This window comes from Loxodonta africana, chromosome 10 (assembly GCF_030014295.1).
Source record: "Loxodonta africana isolate mLoxAfr1 chromosome 10, mLoxAfr1.hap2, whole genome shotgun sequence".
NCBI lineage: Eukaryota > Metazoa > Chordata > Mammalia > Proboscidea > Elephantidae > Loxodonta > Loxodonta africana.
The window spans coordinates 11,720,058-11,745,645 of NC_087351.1; the positions used below are offsets into that span (position 1 = coordinate 11,720,058).

At 46.7% G+C, this 25,588-nt stretch overlaps 1 protein-coding gene across 2 annotated transcripts in view; it reads left to right on the forward strand.

The window, feature by feature from the left end:
- Positions 1-25,588, forward strand: part of FRMD5 (FERM domain containing 5) — a 207,439-nt gene that overhangs the window by 136,381 nt on the left and 45,470 nt on the right. The window contains exons 1-4 of one of the 2 annotated variants that reach the window (XM_064292035.1): positions 10,666-10,769; positions 11,345-11,449; positions 14,703-14,745; positions 14,983-15,061. In XM_064292035.1, coding sequence (XP_064148105.1) covers positions 15,000-15,061 — 62 coding nt within the window. In that variant the 5' untranslated portion in view covers positions 10,666-10,769; positions 11,345-11,449; positions 14,703-14,745; positions 14,983-14,999. Of the gene's footprint in view, positions 1-10,665; positions 10,770-11,344; positions 11,450-14,702; positions 14,746-14,982; positions 15,062-25,588 lie in introns of those variants that run through there. The other variant, XM_064292034.1, reaches the window with a different exon arrangement.

Genomic DNA, 25,588 nt, shown 5'->3' on the forward strand with positions numbered 1-25,588 from the left:
AGAAAGGAGAAGGCTGGCCATGACAGCCCAGACCAATCTGATGGGGAAGCCTTGGACAGTGCAGACGCAGGACGAGGCGTCAGAGCAGTGGGTCTGGGGCAGCTCAGCACACGTTCTAGATGAGGGGCCTGGAGGCCAGGAGGGGCAATGTTTGGGGCAGAGTCCCTGCCACAGACAGCAGAACTGGGGTGACAAGGGGAGCTCTTTGTTTGAACCGGTTTGATGGTAACCCCCAGCTTTCGTTTCTGATGCTCTCGTTCATGGCACAGGTGCAGTGAGTTTTAAGCTACTTAACTATTGAAAACAAATGGTAATTAGGGACTTCCAGCCAGAAGTGGGGAGCTGCCCACTGATGTGAAAAGGCGAATTTGAAAACCCGGCAGAAAAGAAAGGAGCCTCTCTGTAGTATTTAACTCACAATGCTCTGAAGTTGGTAGTGTTGATGTGTAAAAATGTGAAAGCAAAATTCAGGTAGCCCCTGCTCCTTCCCCTTATGGTTACAGTCTTGGCTCCAAGCACTGCTGGTGACTGGTGAGTGCTGGAGAAGGGTTGCTCCAGTCCAGTGATCCCCAGACCAGCGGCATTAGCATCACCTAGAACTTGTTAGGAATGCTCACCTTCAGGCCCCGTCACAGACATATGGAACCAGGAATCCCAGGGGCGGAGCCCAGCAGTCTGTGTTTTAACAGCCTCCCAGGTGATTGTGATGTAGTCTCAAGTTTGGGAACCCCTGGTCCAGAGCACGGTGTGGTTTTGAATTTATTTGCTAAGGACACTGCCTTCTGAGTGAGCTTAGCTGCCTCCTACCTGGCTTCCCTCACTTGCCCTCCACCACTGGCATGGCCATTCTTGGGACATTTGGGGTTTGTCATGCTGCATACCCAGGCCTCAGCATTTGGACAGTAAACCATCTCTCCAGCCCCATTTGGCCCCAGCCATCTCGCTCCTCTCTTGGAGTTGTGGGTTTTGTTGTGGTGAGGCTGTTCTCCGCTCTGTGCTGGGAGGAGAGGCTCTTATATACGTGGACTTGTACCACGGATGGACCACAGACCAAGGGTCAGGCCTGGAACCCTACCTCAGAGCACCCTCTGCTGTGATGAAGAATTTCCAGGGGAGGCCCTGGCCAACCTCCCAGAGAAAGCAGTACGAAAGCCCTGACCAGCCCTCTCCGGGGATGCCCGTGGCTGGGAGTGGCTGAGCATGCTCTGTGGTCTTGGGACTCAGAGCAGAGAGCTGTGGGCTCTACTTGCCCTGCCTGCCCCTTTTATCTGCCAGCGTGATGAGCGGTCAGTCACCTGGAGATTTCAGAGGAAGAGTTGGAGGCTACTGTTGGCTCCTATAACTTTAACTCCAGAGAGAACCAGTTATGTTTTCTGAGATATTGAGGCTGTGTGTTAATTTAACAAAATACATTTTGCCAGAACTTTTTTCTTATTCTAACTAATGTGGAGGTGTTAAAAGGCTTAGTGTCTCCTGAAATTGTATCTTATCCTCCACCTCACTCAGCTTCTTCTTCCCAAGTGTTAGGAGGGTGTCATGGAAGCTCTGCCCTTCTCTCTGTGGCGCTGAGCAGAAGCTGCCAGACCTCAGAGGCGCTTGGATAGATGGCATGTATTTGATATTTTCTACTCTTCTTCTGACCTAGTCTGGGAAAAAGGCACATGGTCTGGAGAAGGAGCAGATCTGTGCTTTGAGAACCTCGTGGGGCAGATTTCCACCATGGTGGCCATTCCCACAAGCATGGGGACACTGCACTTGTGGACATGTAACCAGGATCCACCTGTGTGCTCGTGTGCAGAGGACTGACTTTTGGTCATCGAGCGCAGAATCGCATTGCTGAAGCTTTTTCTGGTTCAAGTCTATTCAGCTTAAAGGAAGAAAAGGTTAGCAGAGATGGAGGAAGTTGGTAAGGAAAATACACAGGAGTTTTACATATATTAGTTCTGTTTTGAGCCTCACAGTAATCCCTTGACAGATGTAGCATGAACCCTGTTTTACAGATAAGGAAACTGAATCTCAGACTAAGTTCCACCTTCTTCCTCGATGCACTCGCCTTCCCAGATCCCTCCCGCTTTCTGCTCCCCCTGCCTCCCCATGAGCCTTAAGGAAACATGAGTGACCAGATAGGATAGCTGGAAGGGAAATGGTGCCAGGACTCAGAAACACTGGCGTCTTTCACGTATGGGATGTGTCCAGCTCAGAGCCCATCATATATGCTGGTACGGGCCAATAAACAATTTCTGCCTTTTTATTCAACAATTATGGAAAGTGCTGAGGGGGAGAGAAGTGGGAGACTAGCTACACAGTTATGAGAACCAAAGAGGAGGCTGAGCTTGCCATAGTTCTCCTGACCCTGGCCACCCAAGCCACTCTCTGCAACCCCAGAAATTCCCACATTTGCCAAATAGCATGGACGTTTGCCGTTTTTATAAAAAGGGGGAGGCAGTAAAGTGAGTTGTCAAACTGCAGACAAGGGAAAGTTCATTTGCCAAAAAAATTGTAGACTTTCTTCACAAGTTATGAAGCAACATTGTATGAGGTGGCAGGTGTGTGTGTGTGTGAGAGAGAGAGAGAGAGAAGAAGCTTCACACAAATACAAAGTAAAGAGTTTTTTTGTAACAAGCCTGGCTGAGTTTTCAGTGGTTCTGCAGCTGTTACGTGGCTAGTCCATTGCGATATTCAGCACTGGCTAGAAAAATACAACCAAGATGTATTCAGTCAATAGCAAGAAACGGTGATACTTCTAAAAGTCTCCTTCCTGTCAGCGGTTTCACCATGGAACAGACGGACAAGTAGGCTGTCTTTCTTCAAGTCCAGCTCTGCCATTTTCTTCCCTGAGACTCACTGCGTACAGGAATCCCACGGAATGGAGACCCCTTGGCGCTCTGCACATCACCATCGATGTCTCAATAAGCCTAGCCCCCTCATCCATCAGCCCTGCTCTTACAAGCTGCACGACCATGGCTTTGAAGGCTCTGCTCAGAGGGTCTTAACTGCCCGTGTTGAGTCTGGCTCAGGCCATCTGTGCTGACAGAGCACTTAGTCCTCCCTCCTGTGACATTTGCTTGCACACAGTGACCTCCATGTTCCAGATCGAGTGTGACATCCCATCACACGTAGGCATCCTCTCATGCAATACCATGTGGCACTGAACTAAGCCGGTGCTCTGACCCAAGCAAGGACTTCCTAAAGGGCTCCCCGGAGTGTAGGCATCTGAACCTACAGATTTCTGTTTGGCATCATGAAAGTCACCGTGCTCCCTCCACTTGTATGTAGAATGGGGGTTGCTGGGCAGACAAGTCGCTGCATTTATTAAGGACGAGGCGAGATCAGTGGCTGCAGGAGTCTAGCTAAGCAGGGGTCCCCCCACCCACAAACTCTGATTCCCTTCATGCAGGGTCTAGGGCTACCCCAGGAGCTACATGGCCACCTGGCCCCAAGGCAGCCTCCTGGCGCTGCAGTCTGAATACCAAGTGCCTGCGTGGGTCCCATCCTTCTCAGCCCTGCTGCTGAGACAGGATTCTTCTCCTCTGAGAGCAGGGTCCGGCCTGGGCCCTGCTGCGTTTGTGGAGGCTGCTACAGAACAGTGTGGCTTGCAGACAGAGGTCTCTGCCTTCCCCCTGGGATGAGCTCCCTGGTCCTCTCCCCAGGCAAGCTGGCAGCTCTTCTGTTGCAGCCTCAGCAGCTCCAGGACAGTGTGTTGGTTTAAGATTGAGCAAGAAAAGTGAGTTCCTGGGCCAGGAGCTCCGCAGGGCTTCCTTGCCTTCAAAGAAAATGTAAATGAGTGTGGAAGGGGCCCTGCTGTTAGCACTTGCGCCCCTAATCCTTCCCCTGCCTCAAAAACTCACACCACACTTGCTGGGTGTGGTGTGTGAACACGGGGGCAGGAACTGCACCCAGTAATTGATTCACACTTTGCTGGCTCACTTAGGCCATGCCCTGAGAAGCAGAGCTAATGTAGCTCTTCCTCTGTGACATTAAAGTGTTTCAACATGGCTTTTGCTCCTGAACCCAGCAGACATTGGCACGCACATACTCTTAAGAGGACGCTGGTAAGGAAAACAAGGAAGACTTTGATCTACAGTAAGTTAAATATGACATTAAACTAGAATGGAACTTGAGGTGCTGTCCCATCCCTGTTGCCAGTCCCTCCCCGTCAGACTTCTGAGGACAACTTGGTCAGCTCTCCCCCTCTCCTCCAGGCCCATCTTGGCGTGGCTGTCTTCCACCCCTGGACTCTTGTGCTCTGGGGCTCAGGTGCTCACTTTCTACTCCTCCCTCCATCTCACTTCTGTCTCCTGCAAGGGCTGTGAGACCACAGCCAGCTCCCACCTAAGAGCATGTTGCCCAGGAGCTGAGAAAGTCTTGCCCTGTGACCTTGAGTGAGGTGCAACCTCTTCAAGCCTCATTGAGTTTCCTCTTAAAATCCTCCTGCCACCCAGGTAGCAGGGCTGAACAAGGTGAAGCCTAATGAGGGGGAACTTTATACATGTTAACCCCCCTCCATCATGCCAGAGCCACTGGGATGGACCCGATAACGGGTTAAAGTGAAAAAAACTCCTCTCCTGGTCTAAGATACTAATTATGAGGCAGAAACTGCAGTTAACCTTGAAGGGTTCAGGTCACTAGCCCAAGCTTGTTTACGGCTTGATGCCCTAGTCCTTTCCCTAAAAACTAGGGAAGCCATAGAGAACCAGAAACAAGCGTTCCATGGAGGAGCGAGAATGGGGATTTTCCCAACCTCGGAGTGGCAGAATGATTCTAAGGGGCCCATGGATCACTCTCTGCACCATATAGAGAGAATAAATGGGTTGCCTTTATAAGCACTATTATTTTCAAATACGCGTAGGTACTGTTGTGGTTTATAAAGTAGAAATTTATGTTTTAAGTGGGTGCTTAGTAATTTTGACCCAGTAATGTCTTTGGGACGAGAATAACCTCAGATTTAGCTGGAGGGTAAGGATTTGGGCACTCTGCCTCAGCTCACTGGTCCTGAAGACAAACGTCCTCAGGCCTGGAGCTCTGACTTTGTGACTAAACAGTAATTACCTGTCGGCACAAGTGCCTGTTCTCCAGTAGAATCAATGGCACAGCACTCAGCACAAAACAGAGTTTAGCCATAGCGCCAAGCTAACCCTCAGGCAAAAGAAAGAGAAGATGGAAGTCGCTTGGCTTTGCCATCCCACCAAATGAGAAGACTGGCTGCCACAGAATATTCCAGAAACACCCGGATTTAGGGCAGGGAACCATGGAGAGGAAGGATACAGCCTTAGGACACAACAAATTTGGCATCTGGAAGTACAGAGGGACCCATAAAGAAAGGAAGTTGTAAAAAGCTACTTGTAGGGAGCCTACTATGATGGTTCAGCTGCCAGTGACTTCTCCCCGAAGGCTGCCTCAGGCCACTCCACCAGCCACAGGTGTGAGCCCCTGAGGTAGGGGCATGCTGCGACACTCTGTGAACCCTGCCCAGGTGTGAGCCCCCGAGGGAGGGGCATGCCGCGACACTCTGTGAAACCTGCCTGGCAGCGCTCTGAGATGCTTCTGCCTTTACATCTCTGCTGGGAATTTAAACTTCATGGAATTCTGCTACGAGGAGGGCCTCTGTTCCTATCTCCTCCTCACCCCACCCCTAAACCAAAAACCAAACCAAACCCCACCTCTAGCCCTAGAGAAACAGAAAAGAGAGATGTTTCTGTTCATTCATCCATGCAAGAGCCTTGTAGCTCAGAACGATGCCTCTACCACAGGTAAATAGGAACCTGAGGGTACTTCACGGTAGAGAGCAGGGCATTTCAACAGATGCTGAGAAATGACAAGAAATAGCAGGTCCTTTTTTACAGGTACAAAATCAAAACCAAACCCTTTGCTGTTAAATTGATTCCGACTCATAGCAGCCCTATAGGACAAAGTAGAACTGCCCTATAGGGTTTCCAAGGAGTGGCTGGTGGATTCGAACTCCCAAACTTTTGGCTAGCAGCCAAATGCTTAGCCGCTGCACCACCAGGGCTCCTTTATAAGTATAGGGAATGTGTGATGGATGTGTGTGGTTTGTTTTTGTTTTTTCACACAACAACTGCAAGAGAAAAGCCATGCTTCCATTTTCTTTCTGTGACGTGGGAGGACTCCAAGGTTGGAGGGGAGGTGCCCACATGGTGCTGCCTTCCTTAGTTGAACTGTTCTATCATCCTTCAAATCCTGCAAGGAGAAGCTTCTTATGATACTTGCTGAGTGATTTGGTGCCCCATCTGGGTTTTCCCTGGGTAGTACAGGGTAGCAAGCAGAGGTGTGATGTAAAGAGCTCATAAAGGTGGTAAAGAAAAGGCCCGCCTGTTCTTGGAGCAGGGCCCTGCCCTCCTGTGATCACCCATGACCTGGATCTCAGCACAATGTGAGATACTTTTAATCGTGTAAAGCAATCTCAATTTGGATGCAGGGTTAGACAGGGACCCCCCGGGCTCAGCCATCTGAGCAGAGCTGCAGAGACCCCTGGGGACAGGGCTTGCAGACCTCCAGATGTTCTGACAGTTTCCTGCAAGTCATTCTCTTCCCAGCTCATTTTTGTACCTAGGCAGGTCTCAGGAGGAGAAGGTTATGGTTAGGAACAGCCGAGATTCCTAACATTCTGTGAAAACTTTTAGCCAACCCTCTACCTTCTAGTCATTCAATCACTTATGTATTCAGCAAATAATTACAGAGACCTACCTGCCGTGTCCCAAGCCCTGTGCTAAGTTCTGAGGAAGGTTCCTGCCCTCATGGAAATTACAGGTCAAGAAAGAGAACAGGCAATAAATTAATAAGTAAACAAATATATCAAGATAATTACGTATTTTTATACATGCAATACATATTGCATTGGGCAAACCTCCAAAGACCTACTGAAAGTATTAAAAAGCAGAGATGTGGCATAACTGGTTATCCATTTGCAAAAAAATGAAACAGGACCCATACCTCACACCATGCACAAAAACTAACTCCAAGTGGATCAAAGACCTAAACATAAAGACTAACACGATAAAGGTCATGGAAGAAAAAATAGGGACAACCTTAGGAGCCCTAATACAAGGCATAAACAGAATACAAAACATTACCAAAAATGACGAAGAGAAACCAGATAACTGGGAGCTCCTAAAAATCTAACACCTATGCTCATCTAAAGACTTCACCAAAAGAGTAAAAAGACCACCTACAGACTGGGAAAGAATTTTCAGCTATGACATCTCCGACCAGGACCTTATCTCTAAAATCTATATGATTCTGTCAAAACTCAACCACAAAAAGACAAACAACCCAATCAAGAACTGGGCAAAGGTATGAACACGCACTTCACTAAAGAAGATATTCAGGCAGCTAACAGATACATGAGAAAATGCTCTTGATCATTAGCCATTAGAGAAATGCAAATTAAAACTACGGTGAGATTCCATCTCACTCCAACGAGGCTGGCATTAATCCAAAAAACACAAAATAATAAATGTTGGAGAGGCTGCGGAGAGATTGGAACTCTTATACACTGCTGGTGGAAATGTAACATGGTACAACCACTTTGGAAATCTATCTGGCGTTATCTTAAACGGTTAGAAATAGAACTACCATACAACCCAGAAATCCCACTCCTCGGAATATACCCTAGAGAAATAAGAGCCTTCACACAGATATATGCACACCCATGTTTATTGCAGCTCTGTTTACAATAGCAAAAAGCTGGAAGCAACCAAGGTGTCCATCAACGGATGAATGGTTAAATAAATTGTGGTATATTCACACAATGGAATACTACCCGTCAATAAAGAACAGTGAGGAATCTGTGAAACATTTCATAACATGGAGGAACCTGGAAGGCATTATGCTGAGTGAAATTAGTCAGAGGCAAAAGGACAAATATTATATAACACCACTATTATAAGATCTTGAGAAATAGTATAAACTGAGAGCACATACTTTTGTGGTTACGAGCGGGGGAGGGAGGGAGCGTGGGAGAGGGTCTTTTACTGATTAATTAGTAGCTAAGAACTGCTTTAGGTGAAGGGAAGGACAATACTCAATACACAGAAGGTCAGCTCAACTGGACTGGACCAAAAGCAAAGAAATTTCCGGGATAAACTGAATGCTTCAAAGGTCAGCGGAGCAATGGCGGGGGTTTGGGGACCATGGTTTAAGGGGACTTCTAAGTCAATTGGCAAAATAATTCTATTATGAAAACATTCTGCATCCCACTTTGAAATGTGGCTCTGGGGTCTTAAATGCTAACAAGCAGCCAACTAAGATGCATCAATTGGTCTCAACCCACCTGGATCAAAGGAGAATGAAGAACACCAAGGTCACACGATAACTAAGAGCCCAAGAGACAGAAAGGGCCACATGAACCAGAGACCTACGTCATCCTGAGACCAGAAGAAATAGTTCATGCCTGGCCACAATCGATGACTGCCCTGACAGGGAGCACAACAGAGAACCCCTGAGGGAGCAGGAGATCAGTGGGATGCAGACCCCAAATTCTCATAAAAAGACCATACTTAATGGTCTGACTGAGACTAGAGGAATCCCGGCGGTCATGGTCCCCAAACCTTCTGTTGGCCCAGGACAGGAACCATTCCCGAAGACAACTCATCAGACATGAAAGGGACTGGACAGTAGGTAGGAGAGAGATGCTGATGAAAAAAAAAAAGAGCGAGCTAATTATATCAGGTGGACACTTGAGATTGTGTTGGCATCTCCTGTCTGGAAGGGGGATGGGAGGATAGAGAGAGTTGGAAGCTGGCAAAATTGTCATGAAAGGAGAGACTGGAAGGGCTGACTCATTAGGGGGAGAGCAAGTGGGAGTACAGAGTAAGGTGTATATAAACTTATATGTGACAGTCTGACTTGATTTGTAAACGTTCACTTGAAGCTCAATAAAAGTTAATAAAAAAAAAAAGCAAAGATAACACTTTGAAGATTAAGGTGTGCCTGACTCAAGCCATGGTATTTTCAATCATCTCATATGCATGTGAAAGCTGGACGATGAATAAGGAAGGCTGAGGAAGAACTGATGCATTTGAATTATGGTGTTGGTGAAGAACATTGAATATACCATGGACTTCCAGAAGAATGAATAAATCTGGCTTGGAAGAAGTACAGCCAGAATGATCTTTAGAAGGAAGGATGGCAAGACTTCATCTCACATACTTTGGACATGTTATCGGAGGGATCAATCCCTGGAGAAGGAAATCATGCGTGGTAAAGTAGAGGGTCAGCAAAAAAGAGGAAGACCCCCAATGAGATGGATTAACATAGTGGTTGCAACAACGGGCTCAAACATAGCAACGATTGTGAGGATGGCGCAGGACCAGGCAACATTTTGTTCTGTCACACATAGGGTCACTACGAGTCAGAACCGACTCAACGGCACCTCACAACAACAACGATACATGCTGTGAAGAAAATAAGCAGGAAAAGGCCATTCTATAAGGGAAAGACCTCCCTGCAGAGGGAACATTTGAGCTGAGACCTCAAGGATAGAAGGAACTGGCTGTGGGAAGAACTAGAAGAAGAGTATTTCAGGTAGAGGGAACAAACGCAAAGGCCCAGAGGCAGAAAAGCCTGGGGTGTTCAGGAACAGAAAGACCATGGCCAGAGTGTAGTGAGGAAAATGATTTGGGATGAGGTCAGAGAGGAGGCAGGAGCCAGGACGTGAAGGCCATGGAGGCCACAGTCAGACTTAGGGAAGCCACCGAGGGTGTTAAGCAGGAGCAGTAACGTAATTAAACGTCCCTGGGTGTTCACTGCTGCGTGGCTTGTAATAGCAATATTAGAAACAAATTCCATCAACGTGGAGCTGGGTAAAGAAATTTAGGTTAATTCGAATAGTATGCAAGGAGCCTTGGTGGTGCAGTGATTGTTTGGCCGCTAACCCAAAGGGTGGTGGTTCGAATCTACCAGCCGCTCTGTGGGAGAAAGATGTGGCATGTCTGCTTCTGTAAAGAGTCACAGCCTTGGAAACCCTATAAGGTCGCTCTGAGTCGGAATCAACTCAGTGGCAATGGATCGGCTTAGAATGGAATGCAGCAGTCGTATCTATTATGTCCTGCTTTTTTATAGGGGAATTTGTAAGATATGCTAAGTGGGGGCTGCGGTGGGGCGGGGGTAGAGGGGACAGGTAACAATAGTATATATAACATTCTATCATTTGTATTTTAAAAAGAGGAGATGTATATGTATGTGGAGTTTCTGGATGGTGCAAACAGTTAAGCTCTTGGCTGCTAACCGAAAGGTTGGCTGTTCAAATCCTCTCAGAGGTGCCTTGGGGGAAAGGCCTGGTGATCTGCTTTAGAAAGATCACAGCCATTGAAAACCCTATGTAGTGCAGTTCTACTCTAAAACACACAGTATCTCCACGAATTGGAATCAACTCAGGGCAACTGGTTTGTTTTGTTTTATGTATGCATACCATATTTTTACACAAATAAAGCATGCCTTTTGCATTTGTTTGCCGGCCACACCCCCTGAGGTATTTTCATAAGCATACTATGCTAAATTTTTTTACAGCACCATGTGGAAGAGGCCTGGCATGACTGCACTTGTGAGGATGCCTCATGGGGCAGGGTGTGGCCGGTAAACAAATGTAGAAAAAAAAAGAAGGCACATGTTATTTGCGTAAAAATACAGTATAGGTTTGCCCGTGTATTGAATATCACATAAAGAATATACAAGATTTCGGCAAGAGGACTTGCTTCTGGGGAGGGAAGCTGGAACATAAGACGATTAGAGCAGGAGGGAGAATTTTCACTGTATATCCTTTCATACTGTTTGAATATGTGCCTGTACTACTTATTCAAAAAATAATGTGTACAAACTTTTGTGATGGCTCTGGCTGCTGTGTGGAGAATGGATTGTAAGGGGCAACAGGGGAAGCAGGGAACCAGCTAGAAGGTTCTGGCAGTGGTCCAGTCAAGCGCTGATGGTGACTGACGTATGGGATTGGAATGGAGATGGGGAGAAGTGGGTGGATTCAGGCTATGTATACTTTACAGACAGAGCTGACTGGACTCGGTGGAATTGCTGCCGGACTCCACACCGTCATTCTTCACACCCATTAGTTTAGGAAAGCTTTGTGTGTATGGGTGGAACTGGGCTTTTCTTACTCTACTCTGAGTTCTCTGACATCTTTGTGAGGGGGAAGGGTGCTCAGGCTCTTTTAAGTGCTTGAAGCCTCAGAGAACCCCAAATCTAATGCATCACAGTATGGAGGACATTGTTATGGACACGTGTCCCTTTCATATCCATATGCAACCATCACACACAATTTTCAGTGACTATTAAAACAAGCCCGCTCATTTCTCAGTGGAGTTTTCTTTCTTTGCAGAGAGATGCCAAAGGCCAGTACCTGTTTGACCTTCTTTGCCACCACCTGAACCTACTTGAGAAAGACTATTTTGGGATCCGCTTTGTGGACCCGGATAAGCAGCGGGTAAGTCAATATTCAAAGCACAAAGGGAGGACAGGATTATAAGTAAGTCTGAGGCCTTAAACTGGCACTTACTCACATTCAGAGCTTAACCTCAGGAGTCAGGCCCTCACCCTGTGAAGGCTTCACTGTCTTGGCATAAACACTCCTTAGCTCTGGACCACAGTACAAACACACACAGGTCCAAAAGTAGCATACCATGCCACCGCAGGTCCCGACATGTTGCAGGGCCCACTCACTATGTAATGATGGGCTATTTTTACCTGTCATTTTGTTTGGTTTTGTTTTGGTCTGAGATGTCTGTGCTTAAGAAGAAGGCCAGTTACCTCCAGATCTCTTCATCTCCCAAAGGGGGTAGTGTTTGAACTAAAAAAGGTTAAATATGTCCTGTTCATTATTGTTAGGTCAGAATGTGCTTGAAGAGAGTAAGAAAGTATGTAGGGCTAACAGATCAAAGGAGAGGAGACGGAGTAAGATCAGGAAACAGGAAGGGAAGAAGTAAACGTATATGGAGTGTGTGCCAGGCTCTGCACCCAGCACAGGCTAACTCTTCCAGCTGGTATTTATTGAGCACTGAGTTGTGCCAGTCAAAGAACTTCACATGTTATTTAATTCTTACCATAAATGAGATGGGTATCCACAATTATAATGTCCATTTTCCAGATGAGAAAAGAAAGCTTCAGATAGGTTAAGCAACTTGCCCAGGCTAAGTGGCTGCTGGGATTCCATGCTGAACTCATGTCTGGGAGCCTCTGACGTGTATGATTTGGTGCCTCGAGGGAGGGAGTGAAGGGGAGCAAAAATTGAGAGGGTCCTGAGGGTTGAGGCGAGGTGGACCTTTAAAGGAGTCATCCTGGATCCACCGATTCCTGGCAGAGATGGAGAAGGGAAACTCCCCACCTCCCCCAAAATAAACCTCTTCCCTTCAGCCACCAGGTAGTCTGAGCCCAGGCATACACCGATGCCCGAGTCACTGCTTACTCTGCAGGACTCCTCGTGGTGTCTATGAACCCTCATGGTGTCTAGGAACCCTCCTTTCCCTCCTGGGGAGCTGCTCCCACCCCCCCACCCCCACCATTCCCAGTTCAGGCCCAGAGCCTGAAATGCTCTCAGCCTCTCTCCACATCCCTTCAAACCCCCAGAGACTGAAGGTGGTGCCACATTCACCCAAATAAAGAGGGAAACTCCTCTCTCTGAATCGTTTTTTTTTTTCTCCTCTCCCTGAATCTTCTTTTTCTCCTCTCCTGACCCCTCCTCCCCATATTATCAGTTTGTTAGTGATTCTGGGACCCAGAATGAGCCAGAGAGCTGCAATACGTAACTCTGGCTACCACCATGTTATTTTTGGGATCCTGTCAGGATTTCTCTACCAGACCCTTAAAATCCCTGAAATGAGCTGTAACAGCGTTCCACTCCCTTCCCACCCGCTTCCTAATCTCCTCCAGATCAACCCTTTCTTGAGCTCTTGCTGTGCAAACCAAAACTGAAGTCTCCTGTCCACTGTTGCCAAGGAGAGTAGCCTTTTGTCATTCAGCTTCTTCTGCCTGCTGCCTTCTGCCAATAATGCAGCTCACAGTGGTTCCCCTTAGTTTCTATCTTCCTTTGGTTCTTTTAATCTGTCAGTGTGATGTCTAGGGGCCTTCAGTTTACTGTGCCTGGGATACTTGCTACATTCTCCTCACTGTATGCAATTCCTGTGTGCTCTGAACAGACAGGCCTCCTCCGCCTTCACCACGCTGCCTGGAGCCCCAGTTCTTTCTGTGCAATTTCATCTCTTGCCTTTGCTCCCCTGTGAAGCTGAGCCTCAGTGGGCCTTGTAATGTGAGAAGGACCTCTTAACCACATTGAGTGGCTATAATGAGTTGCCAGCCTCGTGGGAACTCAGATCAGAGGAAGCAAGAGAGCAGAGTGTCAGCCCAGATTATCCATGTGGAGCTGATAGAAGAGCTGGCTCTTAGTGGGTCCATTAACTGCATGACCCACGCCCAGCCCAGAAGGTGAGAGCTGGGAGGCAAGAGAAGCCAGGATGCTGCCTGCACGGCCCTGGCTGCCTTCCTGCAGAGAGGACTCTGCCAAGACATTACACTAAATGGAAGTAACCAGAAAGGAGGAAAGCGTGGACCCAGGCCCATCATCCACCCAACAGCTGCATAATGCACCCTGTCAGGCACAGGGGATACAGTGTAAACATGACAGACAAGTTTTCTGCCCTCACAGAACTTACATCTCATGGCCCTAAGCAATTTCCAGATAACCAAACCCCAAATCACAGCAATTCTAGCTCTCTGCAAATTGGCAAGTTTCTTTATTAGCATAAAAGCCACAAATATCAATAATGAATTTTTATAAGGATCCGTGTAGAAATGGGAAACAGCTGTAGATGACTTCATTGCTTCCTTTGCTCACGCGTAAGTGCTGTGGGGGAAGTGTGTGCCACTGTGCCCTGCCTCTGTGAAAAACCAAGGGAAACAGGATGCTTCCTGTTTACCAATCCTAAACATTGGCTACAGCCTGGTGGCACAGTGATTAAGAGCTCGGCTGCTAACTGAAAGGTCAACATTTTGAATCCACCAGTGGCTCCTTGGAAACCCTATGGAGCAGTCCTACTCTGTCCTATAGGGTTGCTATAAGTCGGAACTGACTGAACGGCAATGAGTTTGGTTTGGTTTTGGTTTGCAGGTCAAGGAATCCTGAGTACGTGTTCTCTAACACAAGGGCTAGCAATCTGTGCCATTCAAACAAAAACAATATACCCCAGCCATCCCGACCTGCCTTTTCCCCATTTCTGACGGTTCAACTGTCAGTACTTTCTAGAACTGCTACCAGTATCCTCTGTGCTCACCCCACTGCCAAAAATAGTGCATAACACAAACAACCACTACCCATTAAAGTCAGCATTTCCCTGCTCAGGCCACATGGGGCTTTGTCCCCATCACACATATGTGCACACACTATGCCTACTGACATGGCAGAAACCTGGCTCAGAACTTCGGCACCCTGCTTCGAAAGGGGGCGTTTCCAGGGAAGCCCAGAAACGGTGTCTGAAGCCAGAGCTGTTCCCCCTTTCACAGCTGGTTCCACTGAGAGTGTATTTCAAAAAATCATATCACATCTTACTCTCCAAACCTACATTTTACAAGCTTTGGGGCTGCTTACGCCCTGGGCTACGATCTGTCCAGCGATTTAAATTGGATAAAACAAGTCATATTGGATTTCTTCTCATTAGGGTTTTCTTGTTCTGTGTTCTCTGTTTCAGCATTGGTTGGAGTTTACAAAGTCTGTTGTGAAGCAGTTGAGGTGTAAGTATTCTCCACGAAAAGACTGAAGCCTCACGCCTGGGGAGGGTGGGTTAAAACCGCCCACATATTGTAAGTCTTGGTCTTCACGTATAGTTTTCCACTCCTCAGAGTATCAGTTGGCCCTAAACATACAAGGATTTTCTTCTGATGGTTCAGAGACCTGTGTATCCCAGAGCAGGAGACCCAGTCACCTCCTGGTGGAGACTCTTCCTGACCAGCACGTCTTTTTCTCTGCAGCCCAGCCTCCGTTCACCATGTGTTTCCGTGTGAAGTTTTACCCTGCAGACCCTGCAGCCCTGAAAGAAGAAATAACCAGGTGAGCCTGAGCACTCCCCTCCCAGCCCCTGACACCTGTTCAAGAGAGCAGGGAAGAGGACCGTGACCTCGTAGAGCCTCTAATTTGGAAGCACCTCTTATAGGCAAGGAATTGTTGCAGAACACCACCTTACTGCCTCTGAACGCTATTTCCACGCGTTTTCCTTGCTCACATCCTTAGTGGGTGGAACTAACCGAGCTGCTTTCCTTCAAGAGGCGTCTGAGTGCTTCATCTCAAACTGGCCACCCTCAAGGGGATCTAGAATAACTAAGTAATCAAAACCATTTTTTCTTATACCTATTGTTATGGATAGGAAACCCTGGTGGCATAGTGGTTAAGAGCTACGGCTAACCAAAAGGTTGACAGTTCCAATCCCCTAGGCGCTCCTTGGAAACCCTATGGGGCAGTTCTACCCTGTCCCATGGGATTGCTATGAGTCAGAATCTGCTTAATGGCAATGGGTTTGGTGTTTTTTTTTTTTTTTTTTTGGTTTTTATTGTTATGGATAGAATTGTGCTCCCCCCCCCCCCCCGCAAAGTAAGTGTTGTAAATCCTAACCCCTATACCTGTGGTTATAATCCCATTTGGGTATGGGTTTTCTTTTTTCTGTTAATGAGACAGTATTGGTGTGGGGTGTATCTTAAGTCAATCTAATTTAAGATATAAAAGAGATTAAACAAGCAAGTGAGCAAATGGGGGAAGATAGACGCCAACACATGAAGATCACCAAAGAACAAAGGACCTTCCCCCAGAGCCTACAGAGAGAGAGAGCCTTCCCCTAGAGCCAGTGCCTTGACTTCAGACTTCCAGCCTCCTAAACTGTAAGAAGATAAATTTTTGTTTGTTAAGGCCACCCACTTGTGGTGTTTCTGATACAGCAGCACTAGACGTGCTACGGCTGCTAACCAAAGGGTTGGCAGTTCAAATCCACCAGGCGCTCCTTGGAGACTCTATGGGGCGGTTCTACTCTGTCCTATAGGGTCACTATGAGTCGGAATCGACTCGACAGCACTGGGTTTAGACAACTAAGACACCTATGATGTGGCCTCTGTGGATGTTTTGGGAAAGGTCTGTTTCTGCTTATGTTGGGTGTTGAGAATTGACTCCAACGATCCAGTGGATGTACTTGGGAAGTACCAAGGAATGACACTGAAAGTCAAGCTGGGAAATACTGGAGACTTTAAATCCTGAAGGGAAAACTGCAGTGTGCTAGCGGGATAGATCCCTGATAAACGGATTATTGCGGGATCAGATTCTGTGGCAGGCGGACAGCTCGATCGATGTTTCCTATCTCATCCGGTATCACCTGAGGATGAGAAAAAACCTCCGTGCCTACCTCCATCCTACAATAGGGTCAGATGAATAGGAACTTCAAAGATTTTTGTATAGCTGAGCCAAATTCACTCTGAAAGTCTTGCCTGGCAGGTTTGAGAACTCTCTGCAGCAAAGGTCCCTGGTTTTTATATTGTCAGGTGCCAGTGAGTCAATTCTGATTCATAGTGACCCTAAGCACAACAGAATGAAACACTGCCCAGTCCTGTGCCATCCTCACAATCATTGCTACGTTTCAGCCCATTGTTGTAGCCACTGTGTCAACCCGTCTCATTAAGGGCCTTCCTCTTTTTTTGCAGATCCTCTACTTTACCAAGCATTATGCCCTCCAGGGACTGGTCTCTCCTGATAACATGTCCAAAGTACATAAGTCAAAGTCATGCTATCCTCACTTTTAAGGAGCATTCTGACTGTACTTCTTCCAAAACAGATTTGTCCATTCTTCTGGCAGTCCACAGTATGTTCAGTATTCGTTGCCAGAGCCATAGCTCAAATGCATCAATTCTTCTTCAGTCTTCGTTATTCATTGTCCAGCTTTCACATGGATATGAGGCGACTGAAAATACCATGACTTGGGTCAGGCACACCTTAGTCCTCAAGGTGACATCTTTGCTTTTTGAGACTTTAAATAGGTCTTTTGCAGCAGATTTGCCCAATACACTGCTTTGATTTCTTGACTGCTGCTTCCAAGGGCATTGATTGTTGATCCAAGTAAAATGAAATCCTTGACAATTTCAATATTTTTTTTCATTTATCATTATCTGCTTATTGGTCCAGTTGTGAGGATTTTTTGTTTTCTTTACATTAAGGTGTAATCTGTACTGAAGGCTGTAGCCTTTGATCTTTGTCAGTAAGTGCTTCAAGTCTTCTTCACTTTCAATAAGTGTGGTACAATGGATCACTTTCTTGTGGCCTTTCTAGCCATGGTCTCGTAACTCCAACCCAAGTGATTGGGCAGGACTGTGTGATAGGGTAATTGTCGCCCACCAAAGGGATTGGTCAGTTTTGCTATCCCTCTGGGTTTGAAATGAGCCATCCCAGAGGCAGGAAAGAGAAGATCCCACCACCACCAAGGAAGAACAGCCAGGAGCAGACAGTGCGTCCTTTGGACCTGGGATTCCTGTGCTGAGAAGCTCCTGGTCCCATGAGACAGAGAGAAGGAGCTGTAACCCTGAAGATGGCAAGAAGTGGTAGCAGAAAGTGGTGGCAGTGACCCAGCAGCCGTAGATGGCGTGGTGGGTTTCCCAGCCCACGGAGAGGGAAAGCTGAGTGCCTTTGGGCAGAGGCCAAGGGTCAGGCAGAGGCTCGCTTTCAAGCACAGCTGGGAAGAGTCTGTCCTCATGGAAGAACTGTATCCTAAGTGTTCCTGAGCCTGAATTGTAACTGTTACTTCCCTAATAAACCCCTAATCATGAGTATGGTCTGTGAGTTCTGTATGGCCATTGCAATGAATTAGCGAACCCAGCAGAGAAGTAAAGAGTGCTGTGGGAGGGACCGTTGGTGTCAGAATTGGTAAATATGGTGGAGAGAGGAGGCGTGCCTGACCTCCGCCTCATAGGAATCAGCTTTGGGCTGTTGATCTTGATTCTCCCTCTTCCTTGTGAAAAGAGAAGAGGTCAGACACCACCCCCATGCTATTTATACAGTAAGCCAAGTCATCTGCATATCCCAGGTTGTTAATGAGTCTTCCTCCAATCCTGATGCCATGTTCTTCTGCATATAGTCCAGCTTCGCAGGTTATTTGCTCAGCATACAAACTGAATAAGTATGGTAAAAGGATACAACCCTGAGGCACAGCTTTCCTGATTTTAAGCCACACTGTATCCCCTTGTGCTGTTTGAACGACTGCCTCTTGATCTAAGTAGAAGTTTCTCATGAGCGCAAATAAGTGTTCTGGAATTCCCATTCTTTGGAATGTTATCCATGATTTGGTGTGATCCACACAGTCGAATGCCTTTGCATAGTTAGTAAAACATGTAAACATTTTACTGGTATTCTCTGCTTTCAGCTAAGATCCATCTAACATCAGCAATGACATCCCTCGTTCCACATCCTCTTCTGAATCTGGCTTGATTTTCTGGCAGTTCCCTGTCGATGTACTGCTATAGCCGCTTTTGAATGATCTTCAGCAAAATTTTACTTGTGTGTGAATATTAATGATAATGTCTGATAATTTCTGCATTCTGTTGGATCACCTTTCTTTGGAACGAGCACAAATATGGATCTCATCCAGTCAGTTGGCCAGATAGCTGTCTTCCAATTTCTTGGCATAGACTAGTGAGCACCTCCAACACTGCATCTGTTTGTTGAAACATCTCAGTTGGTGTTCAGTCAGTTCCTGGAGCCTTGTGTTTCACCAGGGTCTTCAGTGCAGCTTGGACTTCTTCCTTCAGTACCATCGGTTCCTGATCATATGCCACCTCCTGAAATGGCTGAACATCGACCAGTTCTTTTTGTACAGTGACTCTGTGTACTCCTTGCATGTTCTTTTGATAGTTAGTGCATCATTCAATATTTTGCCTGTAGAATCCTTCAGAATTGCAACTCAAGGCTTGAATTTTTTCTTCAGTTCTTTCAGCTTGAGAAATGCTGAGTGTGTTCTTCCGTTTTGGTTTTCTAACTCCAGGTCTTTGCACATTTCATTAAATACTTTGTCTTCTGGAGCTGCCCTTTGAAATCTTCTATTCAGCTCTTTTACTTCATCATTTCTTCTGTTCGCTTTAGCTGCTCAACGTTCAAGAGCAAGTTTCAGAGGGTCTTCTGACATCCATTTTGGTCTTTCTTTTCCTTCCTGTCTTTTTAATGGCCTCTTGCTTTCTTCATGTATGATGTCCTTGATGTCATTCCACAACTCATTAGGTCTTTGGTCATTAGTGTTCAACACATCAAATCTATTCCTGAGATGGTTTCTAAATTCAGGTGGGATATAATCAAGGTTGTACTTTGGCTCTTGTGGACTTGTTTTAATTTTCATCAGCTTGAACTCAAACTTGCATGGGAGTGATTGATGGTCTGTTCCACAGTCAGCCCCTGGCCTTGTTCTGACTGGTGATACTGATCTTCTCCATCGTCTCTTTCCACAGATATAGTTGCTTTGATTCCTGTGTATTCCCTCTGGTGAGGTCTGTGTGTATAGTCACTGTCGATGTTGTTGAAAAAAGGTATTTGCAATGAATAAGTCATTGGTGTTGGCAGAATTCTATCATTCGATCTCCAGCATCATTTCTATCACCAAGGCCATATTTTCCAACTACCGATCAGTCTTTGTTTTCAGTTTTCACATTCCAATCACCAGTAATTATCAATGTATCTTTTTATATTAGAAAGACTTAATTTTGACATGGAATCCCTGGGTGGTGCAAACAGTTAATATGCTCAGCTGCTGGCTAAAAGATTGGAGGTTTGAGTCCACCCAGAAGCACCTTGGAAGAAAGGCCTGGCAATCCCCTTCTGAAAAATCAGCCATAGAAAACCTTATATGGAGCACAGTTCTACTCTGACACACATGGGGTCACCATGAGTTAAAGTCGACTCAACAGCAACTGATGTTTTTGATTTTGACGTAACCAAAATCTTGATATTACCTTGTAGAGGGCAGGGCCATGGATGAAGAGATGATGTCAGGGAATCCAGAGCTGAGGCGGAAAGAGCACTGCCAGCTGTGATCCTCCCCCTAAAACCGTGACGATAGCAAGCCGGGCATTGCTGTCTTGTAAGGTTTTGAGATCTACTTCTAGATCCTGAACTACTTAGGAAAACCCCAAAGGAAGGAAAGAGAGGGAAGGAAGAGAAAAGAATGTGGAGTTATTTTCATTTCCTGTTCTGAAGAGCATGCTGCTAGCTTTATATCAGGCCAAGGGAGTAGGAGTTTCTCCAAGAAGGAAAAGGAGGAAATGGGAAAGGCAACGGGCAAGACACAGGAATCAGTAGTGCAAAGGGAGCAAAGAAGTAGAACAAGGAGGGGAAGTGGCTTCTTCTCCTGGCCCCAGTGGGGGTGGAGGGAGTCAGGAGGATCAGAAAGCTGTTTCCTCCAGCTGCTTAGGGCTGTGTGCACCCGCCTGCGTTGCAGACTGAGGGCAGTAAGGTGTGTGCTTAGGACTGAACCTCATGCTCCTTGTTGGGTATACAAACTGCAGGCTCTGCTCACTAACCGAGAAGTTGATGTGACTCCCATTTCATTTTTGAAAAACCAAGCCCATTCATATTAATGAGGGACCTGTAGCTTTAAGCTATGTTACTAAGCAGAGAAGAGTTTAGGCAGAACAGTAGCCTGCCCTGCTCGCAGCCTCCAGAGTGTCTGCCTTAGTTAGCTCTGAGCTTCTCTCTGTTGAAGGAGGTGCCAGTGCCAGGGCAGACCCAGCAGTCCACAGCTGCTGTCCACACACCAGGACAAACTTAACACATCTTTGTTGAGAACCTAGCACCTCGATTCTGACACCGTCTGTCAGGATTGCCTGGTCTCCACCTCACTGGACCAACAGTAGAGCCGGAATGAAAGGGGTTGGCCCAACACAACCCAGCAAGCTACCAGTGACAGTGCCAAGATGCGTGGCTTTCTGATTTGTTTGAAGGCAAAAACATATGGCTGTCTCAGCCCTTAGGAGGAGCCCTTGACAATCCATTGTCTAAATCAAATGTCACTACATATTATTGTACAGACCCTCTTGCCCAAGAAGCAGCACAGACCTGGGAGCTCAAATCCTACTTCTGTCACTTCTTGGTTGTGTGACCTTGGACAAGATATTTAACCTCTCTGACCTTCCGTTTCCTTGATTATAAAATGAAGGTAATAGTATCTAACTCAAGGAATTGTTGGCAGAATTAACCACTATACTAGGGTCCTATGTGTTTTAACGGGAGTCCCTGAGTGGTATAAACAGCTGACACTTAGCTGCTAACCAGAAGGTTAGTGGTTCCAGTCTACCCAGAGGTACCTCAAAATAAAGGCCTGGTGATCTGCCGCTGAAAGATGAGCCATTGAAAACCCCACGATGCACAGTTCTACTGACACATGTGGGGTCTCCATGAGTCGGAATGGACTCGGTGCCAATTGGACTGAATTGTACATGTCTTAACACACTCCCAGTGAGCCTTGCGCTGAGCAAAGGCACTGTACGTGTTTGTTGGCAGACCAGTTACGTGGCCCATAAACCCCAAGGCTCTGCACAGGGCACAGGTGCAGTTAGCACAGGCTTTTCTCCCTGGTTTATGTGGAAAGGGACTTCTAACAATCCCTGCTCCTCCTCTGTCCTCTTCCCCACCACCTAGAGGCCTATGGTTTAAGCAGCTAACTTCTGAGGACTGGGAGAGAAAGCCATCCCAGGTTCCATCCAAGTCTGGTAAGCACAGTGTTAGAAACATGGCTAGGGCTCTCACCAACCCAGCAAACTTCAGGCACCACCAAGCAGCTGAGCTCCTCTCCGATTGCATGCCTTGGTGTTAACCATCCTGGGCTATGTTCCTCCTGCTCTCCACCTCACAAGTCTTCCTTCTCTAGGATGCAGTTTCCAAGCTGGGAATTCTCAGGAATGTAGACCACAGAGTGCCTGGGCCTGACTTAGAGCCTTTTTATCGCCCCTTCCCCAGGACATTCTGCTGAGATCATAAGATTCGGTGCATTTTTCTCCTCACTCAAATCCCTACTGATTTTAAGGGAGTGGGTACCTGCCTCAGCCTCACTTGATACCCATAATTCATTTCTGACTTAGAGCCCTCCACGCCACCTTGCTGCCACGCTAGTGTAGCTGTCAGTGTGCTTTTTCCTGGCAGTATTCCTCCTAAATTCTGCCACCATCTCAGCCATTCCCATAAAACCAGGCTGAAAGGAGAGAATGAAGAAGCAGGGAGTAAAGAACTGTGCTTCAATTTATCTCTTGGACTCTTCCCAGATGATACATTTAGTAGCCAAATCCTGATTAATCTCTTTTGTCATTTTTTAAAGTAATAAATAGATTTTCTTGTCTGGGCTAGAGACAAGGCAGAGAAAATGGGGATTAGGAGCCAGATTTAGCTTTTAACAGGAACCACAGGAGTAGGAACTCTTTGGAAAGATCAAGTAACACTAGGAAACTGAGTGCAAATAGGGTCCTATCTTTGTCTGACACAACAGGTGCTCAAAAAATCTTACTGGAATGAACGAATATATATGATGAATGCAGGGAGCTGTTAAGTCATTTATTCATTCAGTGAACATTGGTTGAGCCTAGTGTAAAGGTTAAAAACTTAGACTAAGATGGATTGGCAAACTTTTTCTGTAAAGGACCAGATGGTAAGTATTGTAGGCTCCATGAGCTAGATGGTCTCTGTTACAAATGCTCGATTCTGCCATTGTAGTGTGAAAACAGCCATAGATGATATGTAAATGAATGAGCATGGCTGTGTTCCAATAGAATTTTATTTCATTGGAAACTATGGCAGCAGGCTGTAGTTTTCTGAATGCTGGGTTAAATCAGAAAGAGCTGGTTCAAATCCCAGATCATTCTTGTTTGGTTCCAATTAGAATTTCTCCTTGATGACAAAGAGTTCTCCAGACTTGGTTTAGGACCCTTCTCTCTCTAACCTGATGCCTAACTGAATTACGATGGGGGTAGAAAAGTGTCAGGCCTGGAGTCAAGGGTCCTTGATTCTGATCACTGTGTCACCTCAGACAAGTCACTCTACACTTCTGGACTCGCGTTTCCTCAGCTATGAAATGAGGGAATTGGGCTGTATGATTCCAAACACCCTCCCTGCTCTGAGGTGCTGAGGTTGGGTAACTCAGCTAGCCTGCTCATCAGGAACCGGCTGGGCTGGGTAGCCTCAGTAGGCAGCGCATAGTGGCCCTGGTGGCAGTGTCTCAAACAACAAGATAGTCTTCCTTCAGCCTATGTGTGGCAGGGGAAAACATGCCAAGTTCTCTTGGGGATAGGTCTAAGGGTGCTATGAATCATATGGGATAGTTTTCATGACCGTCAACACTGAGTCACTGGTTCCTGCTTAAATGAACAAAGCACAAAACATGATGGAAGTGGCTGTGGCAGAAAAAAAAGTGGGGGTAAGCCTAGTGCAGTTTTCTCCCTGGGAGCTGTCAGTTGGTCATTTCGTGAGCTCATCTCTTCTTTTTGTCTGAAGACTGTGGTTTGTTTCTTTAGGATGTTCACTTGCCCCTCATCACCTCCTCCCCGCCCCCACCGCCCAATTCCAGTTGCTATGGCATTGCTGGAGATTGCGCCTTGGCCACCAGAAGTCCAGGGGAACTCCGCCCAGCAGTTGACAGCCTTGTTTCGATCCTAGCTCACCTGAGGCACCTGCTGTGTGCCCACAGTAATGATGCCTAATCAGACAGTGGTTCTTAGGGTGAGGAGGAGCAGGTACCCTTGAGCAGGATGGGAAAGAAGCCTTTCAAATCACAGGAGCACCCCCTAAAGAGTCTGACATGCTCCCCAGGGGGAGAGTCCTCTCAACACCACGTTGAGACTCACTGCTGAGAGCTTTGGCATCCCACCGCAGTGTCTCCTCTAACCCAGTGGATACCGCCCCTGAATTTTGGACACAGACAAGTAGAGAGGTGTGGGAGGCGTGATGTGTAAACACAGGCCCAGGGAGCGGTCAGTAAGTAAGGGGCAAAAAAGATTTGCATCCACATCCTGCCAAAGCCTGGGGAAGGTGGGGTCTGGAAAAGGGAGCGGCAGAGAAGTGCTCTCTCTCTCTCTCTCCTACACACCGTGTGGCATTTTCACTGTGGGAAGCAGAGTGAGGACAAGCTTGATTTGGTAGATCCATCTTAATTATTCACTCTACATGATGCCTTTCTCCTCGGCAAACATTGGGGCAGAACACAGGGAGGGGAGGAGGAGAACGTCTTGTTAAATTCCAGACTACAATACTCACCTTCCCTTTGGTGTGAGGAGGACAGTCCACCCTGATGTGGTTAGAAGAATGCTTTTGAATTTTCTTAGGACAGTGCTTCTTAAACCTTAATCAATATACAAGTCACCCGGGGATGTTGTTAAAAGGCAGGTTAGGATTCAGTAGATCTAGTATGGGCCTGGTACTCTGCATTTCCAACAAGCTCCCAGGTGATGCTGATGGTTCTGATATGTGGCCTTGGAGGCCTTGAGAAGGTTTGGTTGCTCTTTCATTTCTGATGCTAATTACCTGAATCACCAAGCCCAGTGTTCTCAAGGTCACCTGCTGGTCTCCCTCCCCACCCCCTTTTAGAAGGTACACCGGTCAAGGTCAAAAGTCCTCTTTCTCTTGGGCATTTTCACACAATCAAGCGAGCATGGAATTTCCTGTTTTATTCTTCAGCCTGAAAACAGAAGCAGTGGAAACCACCATTTGTTCAGAAGCCCCAATTTCTTTTTGGTTCAGGCTGATATATTTAAGGGAATTTTACTATATTTTCACTACTCTTTCTAAGAATACTGTAGCATAACAAAGTACCCAAAACTTAAAACAACAACCATTTATTATCTCATTGTTTCTGTGGGTCAGGAATTTAGGAGCAGCTTAGCTGGGTGTTCCTGGCTTAGGGTTTCTTAAGAGGTCGCAGTCAAGAGGCTGGACAGGACTACAGTCATCTGAAGGCGTCACTGAGGCTGGAGGAACCATTACTAAGCCAGTCACATGACTCTTGGCAGAATGCCTCAGTTTCTTGCTGGCTGTTGGCAAAAAGCTTCAGTTCCTTGCCACATGGACCTCTTTACAGAGCTTCTAGAATGTCTTCACAGAGTGAGTGATTTAAGAGAGAAAACAGGGGGAACTTGCAATGCCTTTATGACCTAGTCTTAAAAGTCAGACACTATCTGTTCTGCTTTGTTTTATTTGTTAGAAGCAAGTCACTATGTCCAACTCAAACTCGAAGAAAGGAAATTAAGCTCTACCTTTTTTGAAATTAGGAATATTAAGGAATTTGTATACGCATTTTTTAAGGCACCACAGATTCTCTGTGGCCAAGGAGCCAGTGTGGTAGCTGACTCACTCAAGGGTTTGATACTCCTGGCTTTTGCTCTTCTTAGGGCATCTTTGAGGTCAGTCATGAACACCAGAAGTCCTACTCCTTGTTAAAGACATTTCCAAATGGAAAGTCGGCAATTCCATTGCACTGCGCAGTGGCTGAAGCACTCAGCTGTTAACCAAAAGGTCAGCAGTTCAAACCCCCCAGTCACTCCACAGGAGAAAGATGTGGCAGCCTGCTTCCGTAAAGATTATAAC